Consider the following 26395-nt stretch of genomic DNA (forward strand, 5'->3'; position numbering starts at 1 on the left):
GTGTCATCTGCTGTGCAGCCACCGAAGCTGCAACAGCTGTGGGTAAGTAAGTAAGTAATTTATATTTGTAGAGCACTTTTCCAGACCAGGGTCACAAAGTGCTTAAACAATCAAAACAATACTCAATAAAATATATACTTAAAAGGTCAAGATAACACTGACAACAATACAGGAGCCTGCACAAATAAGATCTCCTCCTTCTATAAAATACACTTATTAAGGACATGAAATGCATTATTCTTATGTTGTTGTTATGAGAGAGTTACTGGCAGAGGGCGCAACTTCCAGCCTGTGAGAGTAACTTACCTGCATGTGCTAAGTTATCATTTACCGCTGCTCAGAGCCTGCAAGGTTTTTCCTCTCACCACATTACTTAAAGTGTTGTCTCACACCTTAGTCCGTTCTTTAATAGCTGGGTCTGTCGTCACAGATGAGGGACAGACCCCGATCACTGTCTTTCATTGCCCGTTTAGGGGGGTCGGGGGGCGGGAAGTAGAGGGAAGTAATCAGGCAGGACTATGCGCTCTAGTTTGCCCGTCAACCCCCACGATTCTCCAGGATTCTCTGGACACGCGTTGCGGGGCACTGTTTTGAGCGCTGCCGTTTTATCGGCTTCTAACATGTGACATTTACTCAAACAACTTAATATATTTTTAATTTAGCCACTAATTTACTTGTTCATTGTCTTCAATCTTAACTGAGCACTATGTGATCAGGTTTAATGATTAAAGGCAATTATGTTTTATCAAGAAGAACTTTGATTCAGCTCATGGTCATAAACTGTTAGTGTGATCGAAGGTAAACTTAAATGGGTAGTAATGGCAACACATACTACTGATTAGATTTTTATCTTCTGTCCTTCCTTAAAATTGATTAAACTTCATTTGAAATATTTATATATATTTGGTGTTTCAAATCAAGTGAATTATATGTTTAAAATTATTATTATTATTTTGGTTGTAGATTTGTTTCAAATAATTTTGGATCCGTTTTCCTGGCCAGCTTATTTCATTACTGTCATATTTTCTACTAAGTCACCTGACACACACAAATTGAATAAATGCACATAGTGTGTGTATTTTATGCTGCTTTAAGAAAAACATTTTAAATGCTTTCTAATGGCTTGTATTTCAAGTCATAGAAAAATATAATGGTCACATTAATAATAAAAGTATTTTCTAAACATGATGCTATAGACTTTCAATTTTTTTTAGATGTAATATAATCTGTTTATTTCAGCACAGAGAAAATGAAAAGGAATAGTTGACTATTGTCTGATTGTTCCCATCAGTCGTAGTAACGTGATGCTTTCACCTCAACAATAAACTGAACTGGTCCACACACATCAACGCCGTGTATAAGAAGGGCCGAAGTCGCCTCCACCTCCTGGGGAGACTGAGGTCCTTCGGAGTGTGCAGACCACTTTTAAGGACCTTCTATGACTCCGTGGTAGCCTCTGCTATCCACTACGCTGTGGTCTGCTGGGGAGCAGGCAGCACGGACCGGGACAGGAAGAGACTGAACAGGCTGGTCACGAGGGCCGGCTCTGTCCTGGGGCCGCTCGCTGGACTCGGTGGAGGAGGTGGGAGAGAGGAGGACACTCTCCAGACTATCCTCCATCAGGGACAACGCTCTTCACCCACTGCACCTGACCGTGGAGGAGCTGGCCAGCTCCTTCAGTGGCAGGCTCAGGCACCCCCAGTGTAGGACGGAGCGTTATAGAAGGTCCTTCATCCCAACTGGTGTCAGGATATTTAACTCTCTACTTTAAATATCCTGATGCTAATCCGTAGTGTGTTTTTCTTCTTGTGTGTTTTATTTTATTTTTTGTTTTTATTTTTATTTTATTTTATTCTATTGTATTTTGTTAATGGTGTTAAATTTCTGATTTTGTAAATAATTTGTATATTTTTAAGATCGTTTTTATTTTATTTTGTATTATCTCTTTTATTATTGCCTTGCACTTCATTTTTTTCAACTGTGCTGTTGTAAAAGTGTGTTTCCCCTCTGGGGATGTATAAAGATTTTCTATCTATCTATCTTTCATTCACATCAGTTTGACTAAATCTGCTCACTTTTTTAACAAACTTCACTGCAGAGTCTTCACACACATCATTGAATCAGAGAAACACAAACACTGCATTGTAATAACAAAATCACTTCCTCCTCGCTGAGGAAACACGTTCCGAGTCTGAAGCAGAAGAAGAAGAAGAAGAAGAAGAAGAGCTTCCATCCCTCCATTGCTTTGTATTCATCAACTCATTCTTGCTTTTCAGTCTTTCTGCACAAGTTCATCAGCCTTAGTTCAACTGTTTTGTGTCGACAGGTATTGTCCGAGTGTGCAGGTGGATTCTGGGCGTGTCCAAGTGAGCGAGTGAAAGTCCAACTTAAGCCACAAATGATTTACTTGAGCAGCAACTTACAGTTTCACTTTCGTGACTCAAGGCCTTGGGGCCAAATCTAGACAGTTGTTCTTGAAGTCGGTTTTAAATTACATTAAATATTAATTTGAACACGCATATTTGAAGTACTGTAATGGTGGGGTTTGAAAAGTTTAATTGTTAACATGTTTAGTTAAGATTTTACGAAGGTCCGTGAAGAAGTTTGACAAGTTTTGTTATTGGAGACCAGCTTTAGCTGTGGCCCACAGCACCCTATTCGGCATAATCAATAATGTTGATAAACCTCTTACACTCTCCGTCTGCGAACGCTACATTTGGTGTCAGAAGTGATAAACTACTCGCCGTTCTGACTTTTTTCAAGATGCCATGTTGTTCACATGTTCAAGCAACACATGAGACCAACAGCCGATGACACACACTATGACTTTAGTGGCGGCACAGGATGCAGTGGAGGTTCTCGCTCCTGCTGAGGAACATGTAGACTCAACGTCAGTGACACCAAGTCCACTCTCTCTCGAGGTTTTCTCCCATTCCAAATGAATCTTGAGATCCATTTATCCCATGTAGAATTTATTTTTGTCTCAATCGTGGGTGATATGCTTTAACAGCCTTGGGAGGATATTCATTTTAACTATATCTATTCTGCTGCCGAAGTCAAAGTTGAACACGGACCAGCGGTTTAAGTCTTTTTTAATAACTTCGTTGATTTTTTTTATATCAGATTATAATATAATATTATTAATGTAATTTTATTAATAATCATTTTTATTTATTGAAATAAAATGTATTATTAATAATACATTTACTTGTAAATATCTGTTTAGGTTTTCCCATTTTTGCTTGACAACCCCTCACAACACTGTGTAATGTGACTCCTGAGGAAAATGTACTGCCCACCACCGCGTTAAACAACATTTTATTTTATTTAATTGTTAGATGGAATTGCAGGTGAGGCGACTACAAAAGTTGAATTTAAAATCAAGTTTAATGTTGTCAAAATAAAAAAAACAACTGCTCTATTATCACATGAGTTTATCCACCATTTATCTTGACTTGACGCATGAGTCACAAAGTGTAGATCAGTACAACACAACTGACACACACAAGGGACACAACCGTACATACACCAACCACTTTTCACTCACTTCATCTGAAAAAAAATAAAACAACATATAAAACATTTTTGTTAAAAACTAAATGTCTGAGGGGCAGCAGGAAGATACAGGTCTGGTTGAACCTGAATGTGCTGGTAAAGCTGTGAGAATGAACAACTGTACAACAACTCAAGTGAGCTCTGAGTTCAATTGGGTTGTTGTGACTTGTTGTGTCTCCAAGGTCTGGATCCCTCTGACCTCTCTGGTCCTGAACTGTGGGTCAAAGTCTCTTTAGGGATTTGGGATTTATGTTTATGTTAGAAGAGTGAGTCTTCTCTGTTGCCTAATTCAGCCTCAAAAAAATCTTCATCTTCATCTGATGTTTCCTCAGCTGGGACTCTCTCCTCTCTGACTCCTTCAGAGTCCACACCAGAGTCTTGGTGTTCCTCAACCAGAGGATCATCAGGGAGGTGGACACTGTCAGGCAGGTTAGATCTTTGAGACCCTGAAAGTCCAGACGGTGAGAACAACATGAACATCTGAGCTGGTGTGTGTGACTTTTCTCCTATAATACTTGAGTGTAGCAGCTCTCACCAGTGTGATTGTGCTCTGTGAGGTCACATGATCCCTCCTCCGTCTCCTCAGGTCTTCTCTCCTGCTGTTGGTCGTCACTAGCATGACTTCCTCCCTCCTTTCTCTCTCCATCTGATGTTTCCTCAGCTGGGACTCTCTCCTCTCTGGCTCCTTCAGAGTCTACACCAGAGAAACTTTTATTCATTGGGGGTTATATAGAAACGTGTAATGTTTTTAATACTCTTGTCAATAAAAACAGAGATAAAATTCTTCTTTCAATTCACTTTCTAATGTTTAAATAAAGAGGTGAGCTATACAAGACTAGTTTATTTCTTTACTTATAAGTAGTTGTTATTATAGATGTTGAACTGGTAGAAAAGTGTCACAAACTTTCTGTTCATCACAACTTATTAAAGGACATAAAACATCACAATACTAATAACATATGTCTTCTCTCTCACGTGTTGAAAACTTACCACCTGAAGTTTCTCTTTCTCGTCTCGGGTGCACTGGTTGAGATGAGCGTGTGGAATCGTGATGCTGTGCTGATGGAGTCGGACTGCCCCCCTGGACCTGACGCTGGGTCTGGTGGTGGGTCGGGTTCGGATGATTCATCTGACCTTGGTGAGGGCCGTCCCGTCCTTTCTTTCTGGATCGTCGCTTGTTACGTCGCTTATGTTCACGCTGATACTGGGAATGTGAGCGTCTGGCCGACTTAGAAGACGGAGATGCTTCCTCACGGAGAGTGTGGAGGTCTCGACGCCGGTTACGAGAAGACCCCGGCGGCACTGCTCGTACATGACAGACATTAATGGCAAGAGCTGTGACTCTGTGTTTGTGAGAGTGTGCGTCTCTGTGTGTTTGTGTATTTGACTGTGTATTTGACTGTGTGTGTGTGTGTGTGGGTGTGTGGGTGAGTGTGTGTGTGTCTTCTCACCTATGATACTGACACTTGAGTGTAGCAGCTCTCACCTGGTCTTCTCTCCTGCTGTTGGTCGTCACTAGCATGACTTCCTCCCTCCTTTCTCTCTCCATCTGATGTTTCCTCAGCTGAGACTCTCTCCTCTCTGGCTCCTTCAGAGTCCAGACCAGATACACTTTTATTCTCTGGCAGGTTATATAGAAACGTGTTATGTTTTTAATACTCTTGTCAATAAATACAGAGATAAAATTGTTGCTTCAATTCACTTTCTAGTGTTCACCCTTGATCCTCTGTCCTTGTCTGTGACTAAGTATGTGACTGTGTGTGTGTGATTGTTTGCGTCTCTGTTTATGTGTATTTTACTGTGTGCATTTGTGTGAGTCAGTGTCTCTTTGTATGAGTTTGAGTGTGTCATGGACTGTGTGTCAGTGGGTTTTTGTGTGTGTGTGTGTGAATACATGTGTTTTCCATCCATCCATCCATCTATCCATCCATCCATCCATGTTCTTAACTAAGTTTGTTTGTGTGTGTCCGTTAGTGTGTGTCAGTTTTCTGTGTGGAAATGTGTTTGTGTGTCTGTGTGTGTTTTAGACTGTGATCATGTTTATTTTAGTCTGTCAGCCTGTGTGTGTGACAACGTTTTTTTTATGTTTGTCTGTGAGTTTGTGTGTGTGTGTGTGTCTGTGAGTATGTGTGTCTCAGTGAAGCAGCTCTTACTTGTTGTCTTGTGTTCTGTGAGGTCATGTGACTTCACAACGCTGGTCGTCATCAAAGATGGAGGATCATGATGTTGTTGTGTTACTGAAGTGTCCAGTTGTTGCAGCGACACACTTTCAGTCTCTTCACATCTTCTCTCCTGCTGTTGCTGCTCTTTCTCTCCCTCTGTTGATCCAGACTCTCTGTCCTGAACTTCCTTTTTGGCTCCTTCAGAGTCCAGACCAGAGTCTTGGTGTTCCTCAGCCAGAGGATCATCAGGGAGGTGGACTCTGTTGGGCAGGTTAGTTCTTTGAGACCCTGAAAGTCCAGACGGTGAGAACAACATCAACATCTGAGCTGGTTCTTCATGAAGCTTCTTCACGACACACCTGAGACTCTTCTCCGGTCTTCAGAGTTAGTCTCGTGGTTTGGGAGAAGAAGAGCAAGTTTCTGGGAAGGAAGAGTCAAAGCTCTGCTCAGACTCTCGTCTTCCACCTGGAGATGATCTGAACAAACACGACAGTAAAACAGCTTCAGTCGTTTATATCTTCCAGGGTTTTGTGTTGATAAAGTGAGAAGTTTTTATCTTATTTAGCGTGTTTTTGTATTAATTCCCAGAGCCCACTAGAGGGCACTCTTTTCTAAATAACATGTCTCAACGACTGAATGAAACTTCAGATCACGTTAATCAACTGTGTATATTTTGTGGGAGGAAACCAGAGTGTCTGAAAGACATACATGCTCTCATACACCTGTAATCAAACCTGCAACCTGTTGTGACTGTGTGTTGTTATCATGTTGTGGTGAAGATGAAATATAAATAAAGCAGCACACACACCTTCATCTTTCTCCTGGACAGAGTTGACATGTGTCTCCATCAGAACATCTTCTTCACCTTCCTCACAAGAACCTTTAACTGACATAAATAAATGTGCATTAAACTTTTTAATTTGATTATTATGATCATTTTTCTGACATACATTACATTCACATACTCTGTGATTGACATGTGTGGGTCATTGTTTTATTTATTATTTGATTTTTTTAAATGCACAAAAATCAGTATTTACTTTTCAATAAGCAGTTAAATATAAAAAATTAAAAAAAAGTTTTTTTTCATGTAATATCTCTTTTATGAACCTCTCGTTCGCCCAGATTTCAGACGGGGGAGAACTTTATAAAGTAATAACTTCAAAACAGTGAGTCGTAACAGACTTTGTCTTGTTAGCGCTCCTGTGTGGGTTAACTAGACAACTTATTTCTAGACCAGAGAGAATCTTTGGCTATTTTAACGTAAACATCACGTCAGTTTAGCGACAATCGCTTGTCATTTAAAATAAACTGAAAACTGAAACTGAATTGATAAACAGCAAGATTTGTCTTGGTGGAGAAAAAAAACAAGATCAAAGATCAAAGACCTTCTTTGTGTAGAAGGTTCTTGTACAAGTCTAACTAGTCTACGTTACAAACAGGAAGTCACACATACCTTGTTTTGTCGCATGTTTTTCCACATCGAATTCTCCTTTCATTTTAAAAAATGCTGAAAAGACAAATGAAACAGACTCAGAACACTTTTGCGGATTATATAGAAACATGTTATATTTTTAATACTCTCGTCAATAAATAAAGAGATAAAATTGTTGTTTCAATTCACTTTCTAAAGTTTAAATTAAGAGGTGAGTTATACAAGACTAGTTTATTTCTTTACTTATAAGTAGTCGTTATTCTACATGTTGAACTCGTAGAAAAGTGTCACAAACTTTCTGTTCATTACAACTTATTAAAGGACATAAAACATCAAAAACTAGTTTTTCCAAGTTTCCTAGTTTGTCTTGACCTTGACCTTTAAGTTTCCTCCGGGACAGGAAGCCCACGATAAGAAGCAGAAGGATGAGCAACAGAACAACGACGATCGGGGCGATGGACGGATGCACTTGTTTTTCTGGAAAAGATTCTTTAAAACAACATCTTGATTTCAGTGATATTTAGTCCAACACACTGACCTGGGAAACACTTGTTTGCTGTGAAAACAGCTTGATCCTGGTTCAGGGGGGACCTCACGTGGCAGGTGTGCACGCTCTCGTCATGCTCGTCCTGCAGCTGAATCATCAGGTTGGAGCCCAGATGTTTGGTTCCGTTGGAGCTCCACTCAAAGTTGAGGAACTGAGGGCGACTGAAGTTTGCTGTGCAGACCAGCTTTGCCAGGAGTTCACCCTGAAGCTCACAGTGAACGTTTGTGTTGGACACTTTGTCTGGACGACACACAAACACATAATGGATCATGGTGTTTGCAGATGATATAGTGATTAGTAGTAAGAGTTGATACAGAAATAGATAGAAATTATTTTCAAAGAGTTACCTCATGTAGAAAGTGCAAAAACAAACTAAAGCTAATATACATGTATTTATTGCAGTAGATATATGATATAAGTATCAGTGCCATCACAAAATTGAATAGTTCAATTAATTTATTGGGTTTTTTTAAGCACAGATTTGTTTTTTATTTAATTTTAATTGGTGTGAATTTAAACGTTAACAGCGAGTGGCTCATTGCTCGATTGGATTAGTCTGATAAGATGGCTCTATTAAAGCATATATATTTTGAATTTGCAAACAAAAAGAAAATGTATTTAAAATATTTATTTTTGAATAATTTGAATTTGAACATCTATGTATAATTTACAGCTTTTTACTACAAATGATTATATTAAATTGCTCAATAGAAAAATATACCTTTCAATACATCAATTATTAAATTACATTATTTAAGAAAACATGAATTATATAATGAGTCAAAACAACATTTTAGTGAAAAAAGTATACATCTTATAACATTTTAAACTTCTAAAATCAACCAGTCAATATTCTGATGGCACTGATATACTTCCATATATAGACCCAGCACTTAAGAGTAGAACCAACCAAACACAGACCACATTCTCCTGCATGTGTCAAGAGTTTGTAATTCAATGCAATAAAGAGTAAGATTTCCAATGAGTTCAGGGAGAGGGATTGAGACTAAGAGGGTGTCGTCAAACAATGTAGTAAGAAAGTGAGTCTGAAAGTTATTTAATTGAGTTAGGAGACTAGTTGTTTAATGTTGTTGGATTCAAGGTCATCATAACGTTCAAATAAGGAACAGAAAAGTGAAATTAAAATTCCATGAGTAAAAGTTTGTTATTGTAAACAGACTTAAGAGTAACTAACCTATAACCTCCCGATGATACAGTATGTTTTCAATCTGGTTCTTCTTATTTAGGAACCAAACCTCCAACTCGTATTCCCCGCTGTCCTCGAACTGTGCGTCTCTGATCCAGAGCTCTGCAGAAACCTGGTCCAGCTGAACTCTGTCCTTGTACGAGCCGTATTCTTGTTGCTCTCTGCCGTTGAACGTGACAATTACTCTGCCGTTGAGCATCCAAAATATATTCTCTAGACGACCAAAGGCGCGCGGCTTGATGTGGATCTCCTGACCCTTCAGGATATATTGGATCTCCTCTGCTGCCGCTGAGAACAAGTGGAGGAGAAACAGACTGAGCTGTGTCTTCAGATAATTATAACTATTATAGTATAAATCTATAAACTAGTGATGGTCTGATAAAGCTTCAAGAAGCAGTGTCATTATATCAGAGTCCACTAGATGGCGGTCTCTGTGCTATTTTCCTCGGTTTCGAACAACTGTTTTATTGAAACATCACATCACTTTAAAACTGATGGCGCCACCTACTGACCTCTAAACAACATGGCACTGTTTCATGAAGCTTCATCAGACCATCACTACTATAAATATAATATTTTTACTATGACCAGGTGTACTTTTTCCCTCTGGAATTATGGTCTTTATCACCCCATAATAAAGAAATTGAACTGATTATTACTGAAGTAATTATCCATAATATGTTTTCAAATATTCATGTGAACTTGCTTTATATTCTCTTGAGTCATAAAGGTTTTCCTCCAGGTGGAACATGTTGAACGTCTACAACACACCCGGATGTCATCCAGGATGACAGTAGTTTGTTCAGTGATCTCCTCTCAGCGACTGTCACCAGTGAGTCCAGCTAGAACCTTAAGTTACAAAACAAATACTAATACTAATCAAATATTTTTTCTTTAAAATCTTTCACCAAATATGTTGTCCCGGCTGAGAACAGGGGTCAACAATGTTTATTTTTATTTCGGCTTCTAACATGTGACATTTACTCAAACAACTTAATGTGTTTTTCCTTTAACCAGTACTTTCCTTGTTCATTGTCTTCAATCTTAACTGAGCACGATCTGATCAGGTTTAATGATTTAAGGCAATTAAGTTTTATCAAGAAGAACTTTGATTCAGCTCATGGTCATAAACTGTTAGTTTGATCAAAGGTATAATACAATGAGTAGTCATAGAAACACATACTAGTGATTAGATTTTTATCTTCTTTCCCTCCTTAAAATATATATATATATATTTGGTGTTTAACTTCAAGTGAATTATTTCAAGTCATAGAAAAATATAATGAACACATTAAGAATAAAAGTATTTTCTAAACATGATGCACAAGAGTTTTTAAAATATTTTAGATGTAATATAATCTGTTTATTTCAGCGCAGAGAAAGTGAAACGAAATCATCGACTATTGTCTAATCGTTCATTCACATCAGCCTCCCGAGTCTTCACACACCTGAGACAGGTGCAGTCATTGAATCAGAGCAACACAAACACCTCATTGTAATAACAAAGTCACTTCCTCCTCGCTGAGGAAACACGTACCGAGTCTGAAGCAGAAGAGAAGAAGAAGAAGAAGAAGAGCTTCCATCCTTCCACTGCTTTGTATTCATCAACCCATTCTTGCTTTTCAGTCTTTCTGCACAAGTTCATCCGCTTTAGTTCCACTGTTTTGTGTCGACAGGTATTGTCCGAGTGTGCAGGTGGATTCTAGGCGTGTCCAAGTGAGCGAGTGAAAGTCCAACTTAAGCCACAAATGATTTACTTCAGCAGCAACTTACAGTTTCACTTTCGTGACTCAAGGCCTTGGGGCCAAATCTAGACAATTGAGTTGTTCTTTAAGTCCGTTTTAAATTACATTAAATAGTCATTTGACACACGCATATTTGAAGTGTTTTTCTTTGTTTTTTAGCCTTAGCTGTGGCCCACAGCACCCTATTCAGCATAATCAATAAAGTTGATAAACCTCTTACACTCTCCCTCTGCGAACGCTACATTTGGTGTCAGAAGTGATAAACTACTCGCCGTTCAAACTTTTTTCCAGATAGCCATGTTGTTCACATGTTCAAGCAACACATGAGACCAACAGCCGATGACACACACTGTGACTTTAGAGGCGGCACAGGATGCAGTGGAGGTTCTCGCTCCTGCTGAGGAACATGTAGACTCAACGTCTACTCTGACAACTCTTGAACTACAGCGGAGGATGTTGGCTGTGAAGGAAGGTATGTGAAAAGAACTGTGAAGGTCAGTCACTTGAAGAGCAGACCCAGCTAAATGACCAGACTACTTGAAATGACATAATGTCATGATGTCATGACGTGGGATTAGGCATATTGATTTGCATTGTATCAAACATAGCGTCCATAGTAGTTTTGTGACGAAAAGGGAGATGAAGTAGTGGTTTATGTTACACACGATTATTATTTTTTATTTTTTTATTTATTACTCTTTATTTAGCATTTTTTCAGTCACAATCATACTCACACAGACGAAAAGAAACAAAACTAAAACAAAAACCAAAAAAAAAAACAGAATTAAAAAAGTAAAATTATAAAGTAAAAATACAGTCAGGCAGAATTATTTGTAAAGTCCATTTGCTTTTCTGGGCCAAACATGTTGAACAACAATTCTTTTCAATAGACCAAACTTAACATTACAATGCAAATTGTTCATTTCTCAACCTAAGAGAGAAGGTGATTTGTTCCATTGAACAGATTCCGTTTACAACATTTAAAGAAGCCATCCTCACATCCCTAAGTCTTATTTGTGTGGACATGGAATTTTAAACAATAATGGCTCCAAATATTGCCTGAACTTTGATATGGAACCTTCCTTGTTGGAAGGTCGTAGGAAATACCTCCTTAAAAAAGGGACCTATCATAGAGATGACTAGCATACGAGTGAGTACAGTTGTCAATCTAATTGAGTCCAACATATAAAAAATAATAATTCCTCAAGCTATCGAATATTCCCGAATTAATTCAACTTAAGCCTTAACTGTTAGTGTAAATAATCCAAACATTCCTACCAGGTAGTTGAAAGTATCCGTAACTCGTTTCCCCTCATTGTAGTCTCTCTTGTTCTGACAGTGATAATACGAGTGCATCATTCGCTACTTGAGCCCAATTCTCCAGTTTTTTCCAACCACGATTCCATTTCAGCTGCTCTCTCGTTCTGTTTCTGCTGCTCCCCAGATAGCATGTCTAACCATTGAATCTCCTTTTTGAAAGTGTCCAGTTCTTCCCTCATGTCTTTCCCTAAACTGTTCTCCAAGTGTTTGAACATCTTCTTCTATGTGATCTTACTAGATTGGTGATTCGGCTGAGCTGCAACAGGACGTCTCAGCAGTAGAATCATGAACGCTCTGCAAAGACTTCTGCACAGGGACCAGGACCATGGCTCAGGCTCTCAAACTGAAGTCCTTGTACACCAACAGAAACTATGCAATACCTAAAAATATGGAGGTCTATATATAGATCAAAGCAGATCGCCAGAGTTCTGCTGAGATTCTCACACCTGTGGTTCAGAGTTTAATCCTGAGACAGACGTGGGAACAGGGACGAGGAGGTCCAACACGGCTGAGGGACCTCATGGCATGTGAGAGGTCCACTCCTGACTTCAACCAGGTCAAGTGTGTAGGGACCAAAATATTTGTGTCAGGACAAGAAGACCTTAAACTTAAGATGTTTTAATTTTAAATGTATAGTTTTAGAAGCAATTGACTTGTCCCGTAACCCAGAACTAACTGAACCTAAGCAAGGATGTTCTGACACCACGGACTGGAACCAGGTAGCACTGATTGCTGATGAGTTTCAGGTGTGATTTAAGGGAGAAAGAGAATGATGGATCGCAAAGTTATTGACAAATCAAATTGTTTTGTTTTTTTAAACATTTTTATTTTTGTCTTTTTATCAGATTGATTGTATTTTACCTGTTCAAGTTTGTCTAAACCAGACTTGGGCAAAGAAATTTAATTTTATTAATTTTATAACTCATGAGGAACTTCATGCCTTTTCGATCGATTCATCTCTCGATCCATATCTGTGTACAACAGTGTTTGCGTCTGTTCCTCAGGGAGGTGGACTCTGTCGGGCAGGTTAGTTCTTTGAGACCCTGAAAGTCCAGACGGTGAGAACAACATCAACATCTGAGCTGGTTCTTCATGAAGCTTCTTCTTCACAGACACGACTCACCTGAGACTCTTCTCCGGTCTTCAGAGTTAGTCTCGTGGTTTAGATTCTGGCGGGAAGGAAGAGTCAAAGCTCTGCTCCGACTCTCGTCTTCCACCTGGTGACGATCTGAACAAACACGAAAGTAAAACTTCACTCTGATTTAATGTGTTTGTTTTGTTATTTTCAGAGCCCACTAGAGGGAACTCTTTTCTAAATAACATGTCTGAACGACTGAATGAAACCTCAGATCATTTTAATCAACTGTGTATATTTTGTGGGAGGAAACCAGAGTGTCTGAAAGACATACATGCTCTCATACACCTGTAATCAAACCTGCATCATCGATCAATCCCGGAAGTCTCCACCTCAAGGGTACTCATTGTGTGTCTCAGTGTAGCAGCTCTTACTTGTTGGCTTGTGTTCTGTGAGGTCATGTGACTCCTCAATGCTGGTCGTCATCAAAGATGGAGGATCTTGATGTTGTTGTGTTACTGAAGTGTCCAGTTGTTGCTGCTCTTTCTCTCCCTCTGTTGATCCAGACTCTCTGTCCTGAACTTCCTCTCTGGCTGCTTCAGAGTCCAGACGAGAGTCTTGGTGTTCCTCAGCCAGAGGATCATCAGGGAGGTGGACTCTGTCGTTCAGGTAAATTCTTTTAGGCTCTGAAAGTCCAGACGGTGAGAACAACATCAACATCTGTGACTGTGTGTCAGTGTTTTTTTGTGTTTGTTGAAATCAATGTGTGTTTCCCTATGAGCATGTATGTGACTAGGTTTTCGCGTGTGTGTCTGTGAGTGTGTACATGTGTGACTGTGTGCGTCTAGGAATGTGTGACTTTGGCTTTTTTTTGTGTATGGAAACATGTTTGTGTGTTTGTCTGTGTTAGTCAGGGAGCTTGTGTGTGTGACCAAGTTTTTTTATGTGTGAAAGTATGTGTGAGTTCATTCATGTGTGACTCTGAGTTTGTGTGACTATGTGTAACTAGTGTTGTGTGTGTGGACTGTGTATGTCTTTTAGAGTGTGTGTGTGTGTGTGTGTGTGTGTGTGTGTGTGTGTGTGTGTGTGTGTGTGTGTGTGTGTGTGTGTGGGGGTGTGTGTGTGTGTGTGTGTGTGTGTGTGGGGGGGTGTGTGTGTGTGTGTGTGTGGGGGGGTGTGTGTGTGTGTGTGTGTGTGTGTGTGTACAGTGTGCGTGTGTGTGTGTCTCAGTATAGCAGATCTTACTTGTTGGTCTGTGTTCTGTGAGGTCATGTGACTTCTCAACACTGGTCGTCATCAAAGATGGAGGATCATGATGTTGTTGTGTTACTGAAGTGTCCAGTTGTTGCAGCGACACTCTTTCAGTCTCTTCACATCTTCTCTCCTGCTGTTGCTGCTCTTTCTCTCCCTCTGTTGATCCAGACTCTCTGTCCTGAACTTCCTTTCTGGCTCCTTCAGAGTCCAGACCAGAGTCTTGGTGTTCCTCAGCCAGAGGATCATCAGGGAGGTGGACTCTGTCGGGCAGGTTAGTTCTTTGAGACCCTGAAAGTCCAGACGGTGAGAACAACATGAACATCTGAGCTTGTTCTTCATGAAGCTTCTTCTTCACAGACACGACTCTTCAGAGTTAGTCTCGTGGTTTGGGAGAAGAAGAGCAAGTTTCTGGGAAGGAAGAGTCAAAGCTCTGCTCAGACTCGCGTCTTCCACCTGGAGATGATCTGAACAAACACGACAGTAAAACAGCTTCACTCGTTTATATCTTCCAGGGTTTTGTGTTGATAAAGTGAGAAGTTTTTTTTATCTTATTTAGCATCTTTGTGTCTTTATTTCCAGAGCCCACTAGAGGGCACTCTTTTCTAGATAACATGTCTGAACGACTGAATGAAACCTCAGATCATTTTAATCAACTGTGCATATTTTGTGGGAGGAAACCAGAGTGTCTGAAAGACATACATGCTCTCATACACCTGTAATCAAACCTGCAACGTGTTGTGACTGTGTGTTGTTATCATGTTGTGGTGAAGATGAAATATAAATAAAGCAGCACACACACCTTCATCTTTCTCCTGGACAGAGTTGACATGTGTCTCCATCAGAACATCTTCTTCACCTTCCTCACAAGAACCTTTGACTGACACGAATAAATGTGGATCAAACTTTTGAATTTGATTATTTGTATCCTTTTTCTGACATACATTTCATTCAATACTCTTTGATTGACATGTGTGGGTCATTGTTTTATTTATTATTTGAATTTTCAATGCACAAAAATCAGTATCGACTTTTCAATAAACAGTTAAATATCATAAAACCTATTTTTAATATTAATGTAATTGTCTCCCTAATGAAATCTGTCTGGTGTCTATTGGTATTTTTTTGTTTATTTTCCATACAGACAAAGGCAATAACACACATGTCAATCAATCACAAAGTGTCAATAGTCAGACCATTTACATTAGTAAATGATCTTAAGCCCCGCCCACTGAAAACACTCAGGGGACCTCCAAGGGACTTATTGTATAAACAAAGCGAGGCATGATTACAGCTGGCTGGAGGAGGAGTGAAGCCATTATTACGTCATAATGGAATCTGCTCTTGTAACCTCTCTCGATTTCAGACCGGGGAGAACTTTATAAAGTAATAACTTTAAAACAGTGAGTTGAACAGATTTTGTCTTGTTAGCGCTCCTGTGTGGGTTAACTAGACAACTTATTTCTAGACCAGAGAGAATCTTTAGCTATTTTAATCTAACGTGAACAACACGTCCGTTTAGCGAAAATCGCTTCACCTTTTAAATAAACTGAAAACTGAAACTGATTCGATAAATAGCAAGATTAGTCTTGGTGGAGAAAAAAAACAAGAAACACAAGATCTTCTTTTGTGTAGAAGGTTCTTGTACAAGTCTAACTAGTCTACGTTACAAACAGGAAGTCACACATACCTTGTTTTGTCGCCTGTTTTTCCACATCGAATTTTCCTTTCGTTTTAATAAATTCTGAAAAGACAAATAAAACAGACTCAGAACTTTTATTCTCTGGCGGGGTATATAGACACGTGTAATGTTTTTAATACTCTCGTCAATAAATGCAGAGATACTAGTAAAATATAACAAAATTAAAGAAATCGTTTTTCCCAGTTAATGTGTGGGTCTTGACCTTCACCTTTAAGTTTCCTCCGGGACAGGAAGCCCACGATAAGAAGCAGAAGGATGAGCAACAGAACCACGACGATCGGGGCGATGGACGGATGCACTTGTTTTTCTGGAAAAGATTCTTTAAAACAACATCTTGATTTCAGTGATATTTAGTCCAACACACTGACCTGGGAAACACTTGTTTGCTGTGAAAACAGCTTGATCCTGGTTCAGGGGGGACCTCACGTGGCAGGTGTGCACGCTCTCGTCATGCTCGTCCTGCAGCTGAATCGTCAGGTTGGAGCCCAGATGTTTGGTTCCGTTGGAGCTCCACTCAAAGTTGAGGAACTGAGGGCGACTGAAGTCTGCTGTGCAGACCAGCTTTGCCAGGAGTTCACCCTGAAGCTCACAGTGAACGTTTGTGTTGGACACTTTGTCTGGACGACACACAAACACACAGAGAAGACGACATCAGCACTATTAGCACTGAAGGTTACATGATGGATCACGGAGTTTGCAGATGATATAGTGATTTGTAGTAAGAGTTGATACAGAAATAGATAGAAATGATTTTCAAACATTTACCTTGTGTAGAAAGTGCAAAAACAAACTAATATACATGTATTTATTGCAGTAGAATTATAGTATAAGTATATCAGTGCCATCATAATATTGAATAGTTGAATGAATTTATTGTTTTTTTAAGCACTGATTTTTTATTTATTTATTGAATTTCTATATTCAAAAAGGTTGAATTTGCTTTTAATTGTATTAAAAATATTGAATTGATGTGAAATTCAAAGTTAGAGCGAGTGGCTCAGTGCTCGATTGGATTAGTCTGGTAAGATGGCTCTATTAAAACATATCAATATGGAATTTAAAGAGCTATACATAAAAACAAAATTAATTAAAAACAATCAATTTTGAATAATTGGGATTACAACTTTAAAATCTATATTTATTTAATTTTTTTAATCAATTATTCATCCTTTTAGGACAAATTATTACATTCAATTGCTCAATAAAAAAATATACCTTTCAATATAAAAATTAAACAAATCATCATAAATTTCAAATAAGCAATTGAAAAGTGAAAATCAAAGTCCATGAGTAAATGTTTGTTATTGTTAACAGACATAAGAGTAACTAACCTATAACCTCCCGATGATACACAATATTTTTAATCTGGTTCTTCTTATTCGGGAACCAAACCTCCAACTCATATTCCCCGCTGTCCTCGAACTGTGCGTCTCTGATCCAGAGCTCTGCAGAAACCCGGTCCAGCTGAACTCTGTCCTTGTACGAGCCGTATTCTTGTTGCTCTCTGCCGTTGAAGGTGACAATTTCTCTGCCATTGAGCTTCCAGAGTATCTTATCAGGAGGACCAAAGGCGCGCGGCTTGATGTGGATCTCCTGACCCTTCAGGATATATTGGATCTCCTCTGCTGCATCTGAGAACAAGTGGAGGAGAAACAGACTGAGCTGTGTCTCCAGATAATTATAACTATTGTATTATAAATCTATAAGCTAGTGATGGCCTGATGGAGCTTCATGAAGCAGTGTCATTATATGAGAGTCCACTAGATGGCGGTCTCTGCGCAATTTTCCTTTGTTTCGAACAACGGTTCTCATGAAACATCACACCATTATTAAACTTATGGCGCCACCTTCTGACCTCAACATGACAACAACAACATGACACTGTTTCATAAAGCTTCATCCAATCATCACTACTATAAATATAATATTTATACTATGACCAGGTGTACATTTCCCCTGGGGAATTATCGGCACTATTAGCACTGAAGGTTACATGATGGATCATTGTGTTTGCAGATGATATAGTGATTTGTAGTAAGAGTTGATACAGAAATAGATAGAAATGATTGTTAAATATTTACTTTATGTAGAAAGTGCTAAAGCTAAAGCTAACATACATGTATTTATTGCAGTAAAATTACGGTATAAGTATATCAGTGCCATCATAATATTGAATACCGGTAGTTGAATTAATTTATTTGGAGGTTTTTAAGCACTGAATTTATTTATAAAATCTTTTCTATATTGAAAGGTTGAATTTGCTTTTAATTGTATTACAAATATTTAATTGGTGTAAATTTAAAAGTGAGTGACTCAGTGCTCGATTGGACTTGTCTGGTAAGATGGCTCTATTACAACATATCAATATTAAATTAAACTGGCAACAAATAAAAACAAAAATAATTTAAAACAATTTTTTTTTTAATAATTAGGATTACAACATCAAAATCTATGTGAACTTTTTTTAAATAAAAAAATGAAATAAATTATTCATTCTTTTGATGGACAAATTATTACATTAAATTCCTCAATAAAAAAATATACCTTTCAATATCTAAATGATTTAATTAAATTATTGAAGAAAACATGAATAGTGAAATGCGTCAAAACTAAATTTTAATGGAAAAAATATACATGTTTTAACATTTTAAACGTCTTAAATCAACCAGTCAATATTCTGATGCCACTATTATACTTCCATACATAGACCCAGCACTTAAGAGTAGAACTAACCAAACACAGACCACATTCTCCTGCATGTGTCAAGAGTTTGTAACTTAATGCAATAAATAGTAAGATTTCCAATTAGTTCAGGGAGAGGGATTGAGACTAAGAGGGTGTCGTCAAACAATGTAGAGTGAATTGTACAGTGTTTGTGTAGTAAGAGTCTGAAAGTTATTTAATTGAGTTAGGAGACTAGTTGTTTAGTGTTGTTGGATTAAAATCATCATGAAGTTCAGATTAGGAACAGAAAACTCAAATTAAAAATCAAAGAGTAAAAGTTTGTAATTGTAAACAGACGTAGTAGTAACTAACCTATAACCTCCAGACGATACACTAGATGTTCAATCTTATTTAGGAACAAAACCTTCAACTCATATTCCCCGCTGTCCTCGAACTGTGCGTCTCTGATCCGGAGCTCTGCAGAAATCCAGTCCAGCTGAACTCTGTCCTTGTACGAGTCGTATTCTTGTTGCTCTCTGCCGTTGAAGGTGACAATTACTCTGCCGTTGAGCATCCAAAATATATTCTCTAGACGACCAAAGGCGGGCGGCTTGATGTGGATCTCCTGACCCTTCAGGATATATTGGATCTCCTCTGCTGCATCTGAGAACAAGTGGAGGAGAAACAGACTGAGCTGTGTCTTAAGATAATTATAACTATTATATTATAAATCTATAAACTAGTGATGGTTTGATAAAGCTTCATGAAGCTTCGTGTCATTATATGTGAGTCCACTAGATGGCGGTCTCTGCACTATTTTCCTTTGTTTTGAACAACTATTCTAGTGAAACGTCACATCACTTTTAAACTTATGGCGCCACCTACTGACCTATAGACAACATGACACTGTTTCATGAAGCTTCATCAGACCATCACTACTATAAATATAATATTTTTTACTATGACCAGGTGTACTTTTTCCCTCTGGAATTATAATCTTTATCTCCCCATAATTAGGAAATGTAACTGTCGTTCATGAAGTAATTATTCATAATATGTTTTCAAGTATTCATGTGAACTTGCTTTAGATTCTCTTGAGTAATAAAGGTGTTTGTCCAGGTGGAACATGTTGAACGTCTACAACACGCTTGTGCACTTGTTTACGTTTAAGCCAACACATAGTTGAGCAAAGTTTGAGTCTGGCTGAATATTTATCGTCACGTTGATCTCATGAACACACACTTCAACACAACTGATAAAAGAGTAGAAACCACTCATGAAGGTCTGACGACCACAGGAAACCAAAAGGGGGAATCAAATGTGTTACCTCTGCTTTGCTAGCTTAACTAAAATTAACTTTTATAGTGTCCACTGAAACAAAAAGAACATTTTATTTTGAATTATTATGAATGATTTCAGTGATATTTAGTCCAACACACTGACCTGGGAAACACTTGTTTGCTGTGAAAACAGCTTGATCCTGGTTCAGGGGGGACCTCACGTGGCAGGTGTGCACGCTCTCGTCATGCTGGTCCTGCAGCTGAATCGTCAGGTTGGAGCCCAGATGTTTGGTTCCGTTGGAGCTCCACTCAAAGTTGAGGAACTGAGGACGACTGAAGTCTGCTGTGCAGACCAGCTTTGCCAGGAGTTCACCCTGAAGCTCACAGTGAACGTTTGTGTTGGACACTTTGTCTGGACGACACACAAACACACAGAGAAGACGACATCAGCACTATTAGCACTGAAGGTTACATGATGGATCATGGTGTTTGCAGATGATATAGTGATTTGTAGTAAGAGTTGATACAGAAATAGATAGAAATTATTTTTAAAGAAGAAAGTCAAGGAGTAAATGTTTGTTATTGTAAACAGACGTAAGAGTAACTAACCTATAACCTCCCGATGATACACAATATTTTCAATCTGGTTCTTCTTATTTAGGAACCAAACCTCCAACTCATATTCCCCGCTGTCCTCGAACTGTGCGTCTCTGATCCAGAGCTCTGCAGAAACCCGGTCCAGCTGAACTCTGTCCTTGTATTCTTGTTGCTCTCTGCCGTTGAAGGTGACAATTTCTCTGCCGTTGAGCATCCAAATTATATTCTCTAGACGACCAAAGGCGGGCGGCTTGATGTGGATCTCCTGACCCTTCAGGATATATTGGATCTCCTCTGCTGCATCTGAGAACAAGTGGAGGAGAAACAGACTGAGCTGTGTCTTCAGATAATTATAACTATTATATTATAAATCTATAAACTAGTGATGGTCTGATGGAGCTTCTAGACGCAGTGACAATCATATCATTATATCAGAGTCCACTAGATGGCGGTCTCTGCACTATTTTCCTCTGTTTCGAACAACTGTTTTAATAAACATCACATTTTTAAACTGATGGCGCCACCTACTGACCTCTAAAAAACATAACACTGTTTCATGAAGCTTCATCAGACCATCACTACTATAAATATAATATTTTTACTATGACCAGGTGTACTTTTTCCCTCTGGAATTATCGTCTTTATCTCCCCATAATAAGGAAATGTAACTGATTATTATGAATTTATTATCCATAATAAGTTTTCAAATATTCATGTGAACTTTCTTTAGATTCTCTTGAGTCATAAAGGTGTTTGTCCAGGTGGAACATGTTGAACGTCTACACGCCTGTGTACTTGTTTCAGTTTAACTTGAGTGACGGGGAGCAAAGTTTGAGTCTGGCTGATTATATACTCGACACGTTGATCTCATGAACACACACTTCAACACAACTGTTGAAAGAGTAGAAACCACTCATGAAGGTCTGACGACCACAGGAAACAGATGACAGGAGACAGAACGAACGTACAGGAGACAGGAATCAAATAAGTTACCTCCGCTTTGCTAGATCAACTAAAATAAACTTTCATGGTGTCCACTGAAACAAAACGAACATTTTATTTAGAAGTATTGTGAATGATTTTTGACAGTTTTCTGTGTGAGATCTTAAAATGCTGTATGGCATTTTAGATCTTTAACTGGAACATACTTTTTTCTTTAGATAGAGATATCGAACTTTATTGATCAGGAAGTCTTTTCCTTCGGGAACTTGTTTTTCCAAATAGCAATACACAGCAATACAGACGATAATTAATACAAAATAAAAATAAGAACAAGAAGAAAGTTTCTATGAAAAGAAAGTACGAGATGATAAGATAAAGTAGTTTGTCCAGTGATCTCCTCTCAGCAACTGTCACCAGTGAGTCCAGCTTCAACCACAGAGCCAGCCCTCCTGATCAACCTGTCCAACCTGTGGACACTCCTCTTGGACACATTTCCACCCCAACACACCACAGCATAGAACAGGACACTGGCCACCACCGACTGGTAGAACATGCAGAGGAGCTTCTTGCAGATGTTAAATGATCGAAGCCTCCTGAGAAAGTACAGTCTACTCTGAACTTTCTTATATACATGGTCTGTGTTGCAGGACCAGTCCAGTTTACTGTCCAGCCACACACCGAGGTACTTAGAGTTGACTATCTCCACCTGGTGGCCTGAGATGTTTGAGGACCAGCCGCTCCAGTGTCTTCATCAGCTGTGAAGTCAGTGCCAGCGGTAATTGTTCAGCTCGCATCTTTTTCTGGACTGGATCGATACAGGTCTTCCACAGGGTTTGTACTTTCCCCAGCCGTAGACTGAGGTTGAGCTGGAGCAGCTCAGCTAGTTCAGCAGTGCAGGTCTTTAGCAGTCGAGCAGACACCTTGTCAGGACCAGCAGCCTTCCCTAGACGAATCCTACGAAGAGTATGATCATATACCTGGAGTTAGTTGAAGCTGGGAAGCGATTGTGTGGAGCTGACGGGGGCACAAGAAGGTGGGGCAGGTTCTAAAGTGGGCAGCAGTAAGGGTGAGGTGACCTGCTCAAACCTGTTTAAAAAGTGGTTTAGACTGTTTGCCTCCTCCACCATGTCCACTGCAGTCAGAGAGGACTTGGTCTTGTGTCCAGTGATGGTTTTAACACCACCACCCCAGACCTCTCTTATTTGTTCCCCACTCATCTTCTCCTCCAATCTTCTCCTGTAGGTGTCCTTTGCCTTCCTCAAGAATCGCTTCACCTCCTGCTGAAAGCCACCTTATTCCTGTTAAGGACATCCTTGACCTCCTTTGTTACCCACGGTTTATTATTAGGGTAACAGCAAACAGTGTTAGCAGGGGCGACAACATCTAAGCATAGATTTCAATAATCTGTTAGACAGTGTGTCTGACCCTCGATGTCCTCACCATAAGTCTTCAGCCGCACATCCCAGTTTTTGATGGCGTCCCCACAGCTGGTGTCCACTTTCTGATCGTCCTAGTGGTCACAGTCTGTATCTGTACCAGTGGAGTGTACTGTGACTGAAGCTGGACCAGGTTATGATCAAACCTTCCAAGAGAAGAAGGAGGTTTGGTTCTGTACGCGTCCTTCTAGTAGTAATAAAGAAGGTCAATTGTCCTGTTATTCCTGGTGGGACAATCCACAACCTGGTGGAAAGTAGGCAGTGTAGAGTCCAGGTTGGCATGATTTAAATCTCCAGAGATGATTATAAATGCGTCAGGATGTTGATTCTGAAGTCTAGATATCATTGTGTGGATCTTCTCACAGGCAGATGGAGCCGCAGCACTCCAGCAATCACACAGAATTTAGACACACAGCACGATCACGTGACTGAACTCGCACACTCATAGTTCTAAATCCTGACAAGACAAGACTTTCTTCACAGTAACATGTCCCGGGCTACTCCAGCGTTTATTCATGTACATGATCAGACCTCCTCCTCGGCACTTCCCGCAAGAGCGTCTCTGTCCGCTCTTACGGTGCTGAAGCCCGGCAGGTCCACATGTGCGCCCGGAGTCAGCTGAGTGAGCCACGTCTCTGTGAAGATCAACAAGCTGCTCTCTTGGTAGATCCGCTGGTTGTTGAGGGCAGACAGCTCGTCAATCTTGTTTGTCAATGAATAGACGTTCCCCATTGTGATAGTAATTTATCTTCTGGTTTCATGTTTAATTAGTTTAATCTTCAAATACATAACAAAATAACCCTTTTTTAGGGTTTGTTCTGAAGTATTTTGCATTTAGTTTGTATTATTTGTTCACAAGAGTGAGTAGTTCTTGTCAACGATGGAGAAAATTGTAATGCTACATGCTAGTCAATGTAAGTGCTAACATGCTAATGACAGCTAACAATCAAATCCTAAATCACACAATGGCTGATTGTGTGGCCTGCCGAGCGCTTCCAACGGCCACTTGACATCTCCTCCTGTCATCTGACAGATCATGGGCTGATTATGATCAGGAGGACAACTGGCGGTGTTATGAGACGGATCCCAACACCCTGTTCTGCTCTGCCAGTTTTTTCCATATTTTGCAAGAAATTCAGGAATATGGCCGGAATATCATCGAGCAGGACCTCTTGGACACAGTCGGGCATGATGTGGCAGAGCAAGTGTAGCTTCAGTTGAGTGTTTCAGGTGTCATCTGCTGTGCAGCCACCGAAGCTGCAACAGCTGTGGGTAAGTAAGTAAGTAATTTATATTTGTAGAGCACTTTTCCAGACCAGGGTCACAAAGTGCTTAAACAATCAAAACAATACAAAAATATATACTTAAAAGGTCAAGATAACACTGAGAACAATACAGGAGCCTGCACGAATAAGATCTCCTCCTTCTATAAAATACACTTATTAAGGACATGAAATGGATTATTCTTATGTTGTTGTTATGAGAGAGTTACTGGCAGAGGGCGCAACTTCCAGCCTGTGAGAGTAACTTACCTGCATGTGCTAAGTTATCATTTACCGCTGCTCAGAGCCTGCAAGGTTTTTCCTCTCACCACATTACTTAAAGTGTTGTCTCACACCTTAGTCCGTTCTTTAATAGCTGGGTCTGTCGTCACAGATGAGGGACAGACCCCGATCACTGTCTTTCATTGCCCGTTTAGGGGGGTCGGAGGGCGGGAAGTAGAGGGAAGTAATCAGGCAGGACTATGCGCTCTAGTTTGCCCGTCAACCCACACGATTCTCCAGGATTCTCTGGACACGCGTTGCGGGGCACTGTTTTGAGCGCTGCCATTTTATCGGCTTCTAACATTTACTTATCCAACATGTGACATTTACTTAAACAACTTAATATATTTTTCATTTAACCACTAATTTACTTGTTCATTGTCTTCAATCTTAACTGAGCACTATGTGATCAGGTTTAATGATTAAAGGCAATTATGTTTTATCAAGAAGAACTTTGATTCAGCTCATGGTCATAAACTGTTAGTGTGATCGAAGGTAAACTTAAATGGGTAGTAATGGCAACACATACTACTGATTAGATTTTTATCTTCTGTCCTTCCTTAAAATTGATTAAACTTCATTTGAAATATTTATATATATTTGGTGTTTCAAATCAAGTGAATTATATGTTTAAAATTATTATTATTATTTTGGTTGTAGATTTGTTTCAAATAATTTTGGATCCGTTTTCCTGGCCAGCTTATTTCATTACTGTCATATTTTCTACTAAGTCACCTGACACACACAAATTGAATAAATGCACATAGTGTGTGTATTTTATGCTGCTTTAAGAAAAACATTTTAAATGCTTTCTAATGGCTTGTATTTCAAGTCATAGAAAAATATAATGGTCACATTAATAATAAAAGTATTTTCTAAATTTTCTAAATTCTCACTTTTTTAACAAAGGTGCAGTCATTGAATCAGAGAAACACAAACACCGCATTGTAATAACAAAATCACTTCCTCCTCGCTGAGGAAACACGTACCAAGTCTGCAGCAGAAGAGAAGAAGAAGAAGAAGAGCTTCCATCCTTCCATTGCTTTGTATTCATCAACTCATTCTTTCTTTTTCAGTCTTTCTGCACAAGTGTATCCGCTTTAGTTCCACTGTTTTGTGTCGACAGGTATTATCCGAGTGTGCAGGTGGATTCTGGGCGTGTCCAAGTGAGCGAGTGAAAGTCCAACTTAAGCCACAAATGATTTTACAGTTTCACTTTCGTGACTCAAGGCCTGGGGGCAAAATCTAGACAATTGAGTTGTTCTTGAAGTCGATTTTAAATAACATTAAATAGTCATTTGAACACGCATATTTGAAGTACTGTAATGGTGGGGTTTGAAAAGTTGAATTGTTAACATGTTTAGTTAAGATTTTACGAAGGTCCGTGAAGAAGTTTGACAGTTTTTGTTTTGTTATTGGAGACCAGCTTTAGCTGTGGCCCACAGCACCCTATTCGGCATAATCAATAAAGTTGATAAACCTCTTACACTCTCCCTCTGCGAACGCTACATTTGGTGTCAGAAGTGATGAGGAACATGTAGACTCAACGTCAGTGACACCCAGTCCACTCTCTCGAGGTTTTCTCCCATTCCAAATGAATCTTGAGATCCATTTATCCCATGTAGAATTTATTTTTGTCTCAATCGTGGGTGGTATGCTTTAACAGCCTTGTGAGGATATTCATTTTAACTATATCTATTCTGCTGCCGAAGTCAAAATTAAACACGGACCAGCGGTCTTTTTGAATATCTTCGTTGATTTTTTTTATATCAGATTATAATATAATATTATTAATGTAATTTTATTAATAATCATTTTTATTTATTGAAACAAAATGTATTATTAATAATAAATTTACTTGTAAATATCTGTTTAGGTTTTCCCATTTTTGCTTGACATGTACTGCCCACCACCGCGTTAAACAACATTTTAT

General features: G+C 39.2%; 2 protein-coding genes across 2 annotated transcripts in view; both read right to left on the minus strand.

The window, feature by feature from the left end:
- Positions 1-4541: 4541 nt before the first annotated feature.
- Positions 4542-26395, minus strand: part of LOC148068445 (uncharacterized) — a 64359-nt gene continuing 42505 nt past the window's right edge. The window contains exons 4-6 of the mRNA XM_087804605.1: positions 5042-5176; positions 4690-4857; positions 4542-4642 (exon numbers count right to left, since the gene is read on the minus strand). Coding sequence (XP_087660731.1) covers positions 4542-4642; positions 4690-4857; positions 5042-5176 — 404 coding nt within the window. The remainder of the gene's footprint in view (positions 4643-4689; positions 4858-5041; positions 5177-26395) is intronic.
- Positions 14751-20754, minus strand: LOC148068446 (uncharacterized). The gene is made up of 7 exons (XM_087804521.1): positions 20553-20754; positions 20107-20355; positions 19036-19326; positions 17331-17630; positions 16208-16616; positions 15988-16041; positions 14751-15177 (listed from the first exon to the last, which is right to left on the minus strand). The coding sequence occupies exons 1-5, from the start codon at positions 20752-20754 to the stop codon at positions 16321-16323; spliced, it is 1338 nt and encodes a 445-aa protein (XP_087660647.1). The 3' UTR covers positions 14751-15177; positions 15988-16041; positions 16208-16320.

The sequence above is a fragment of the Callionymus lyra genome, chromosome 12 (assembly GCF_982586985.1).
Source record: "Callionymus lyra chromosome 12, fCalLyr1.hap1.1, whole genome shotgun sequence".
Classification (NCBI taxonomy): domain Eukaryota; kingdom Metazoa; phylum Chordata; class Actinopteri; order Syngnathiformes; family Callionymidae; genus Callionymus; species Callionymus lyra.

Coding starts and splice junctions, on each gene's coding strand:
- LOC148068446 (XM_087804521.1), bottom strand. CDS start 20,754: ATGCTCAACGGCAGAGAAATTGTCACCTTCAACGGCAGAGAGCAACAA. Junction 20,356..20,552: donor GTATCATCGGGAGGTTATAG/GTTAGTTACTCT, acceptor TGTGTCGTCCAG/ACAAAGTGTCCAACACAAAC. Junction 19,327..20,106: donor AGCAAACAAGTGTTTCCCAG/GTCAGTGTGTTG, acceptor ACTTGTTCTCAG/ATGCAGCAGAGGAGATCCAA.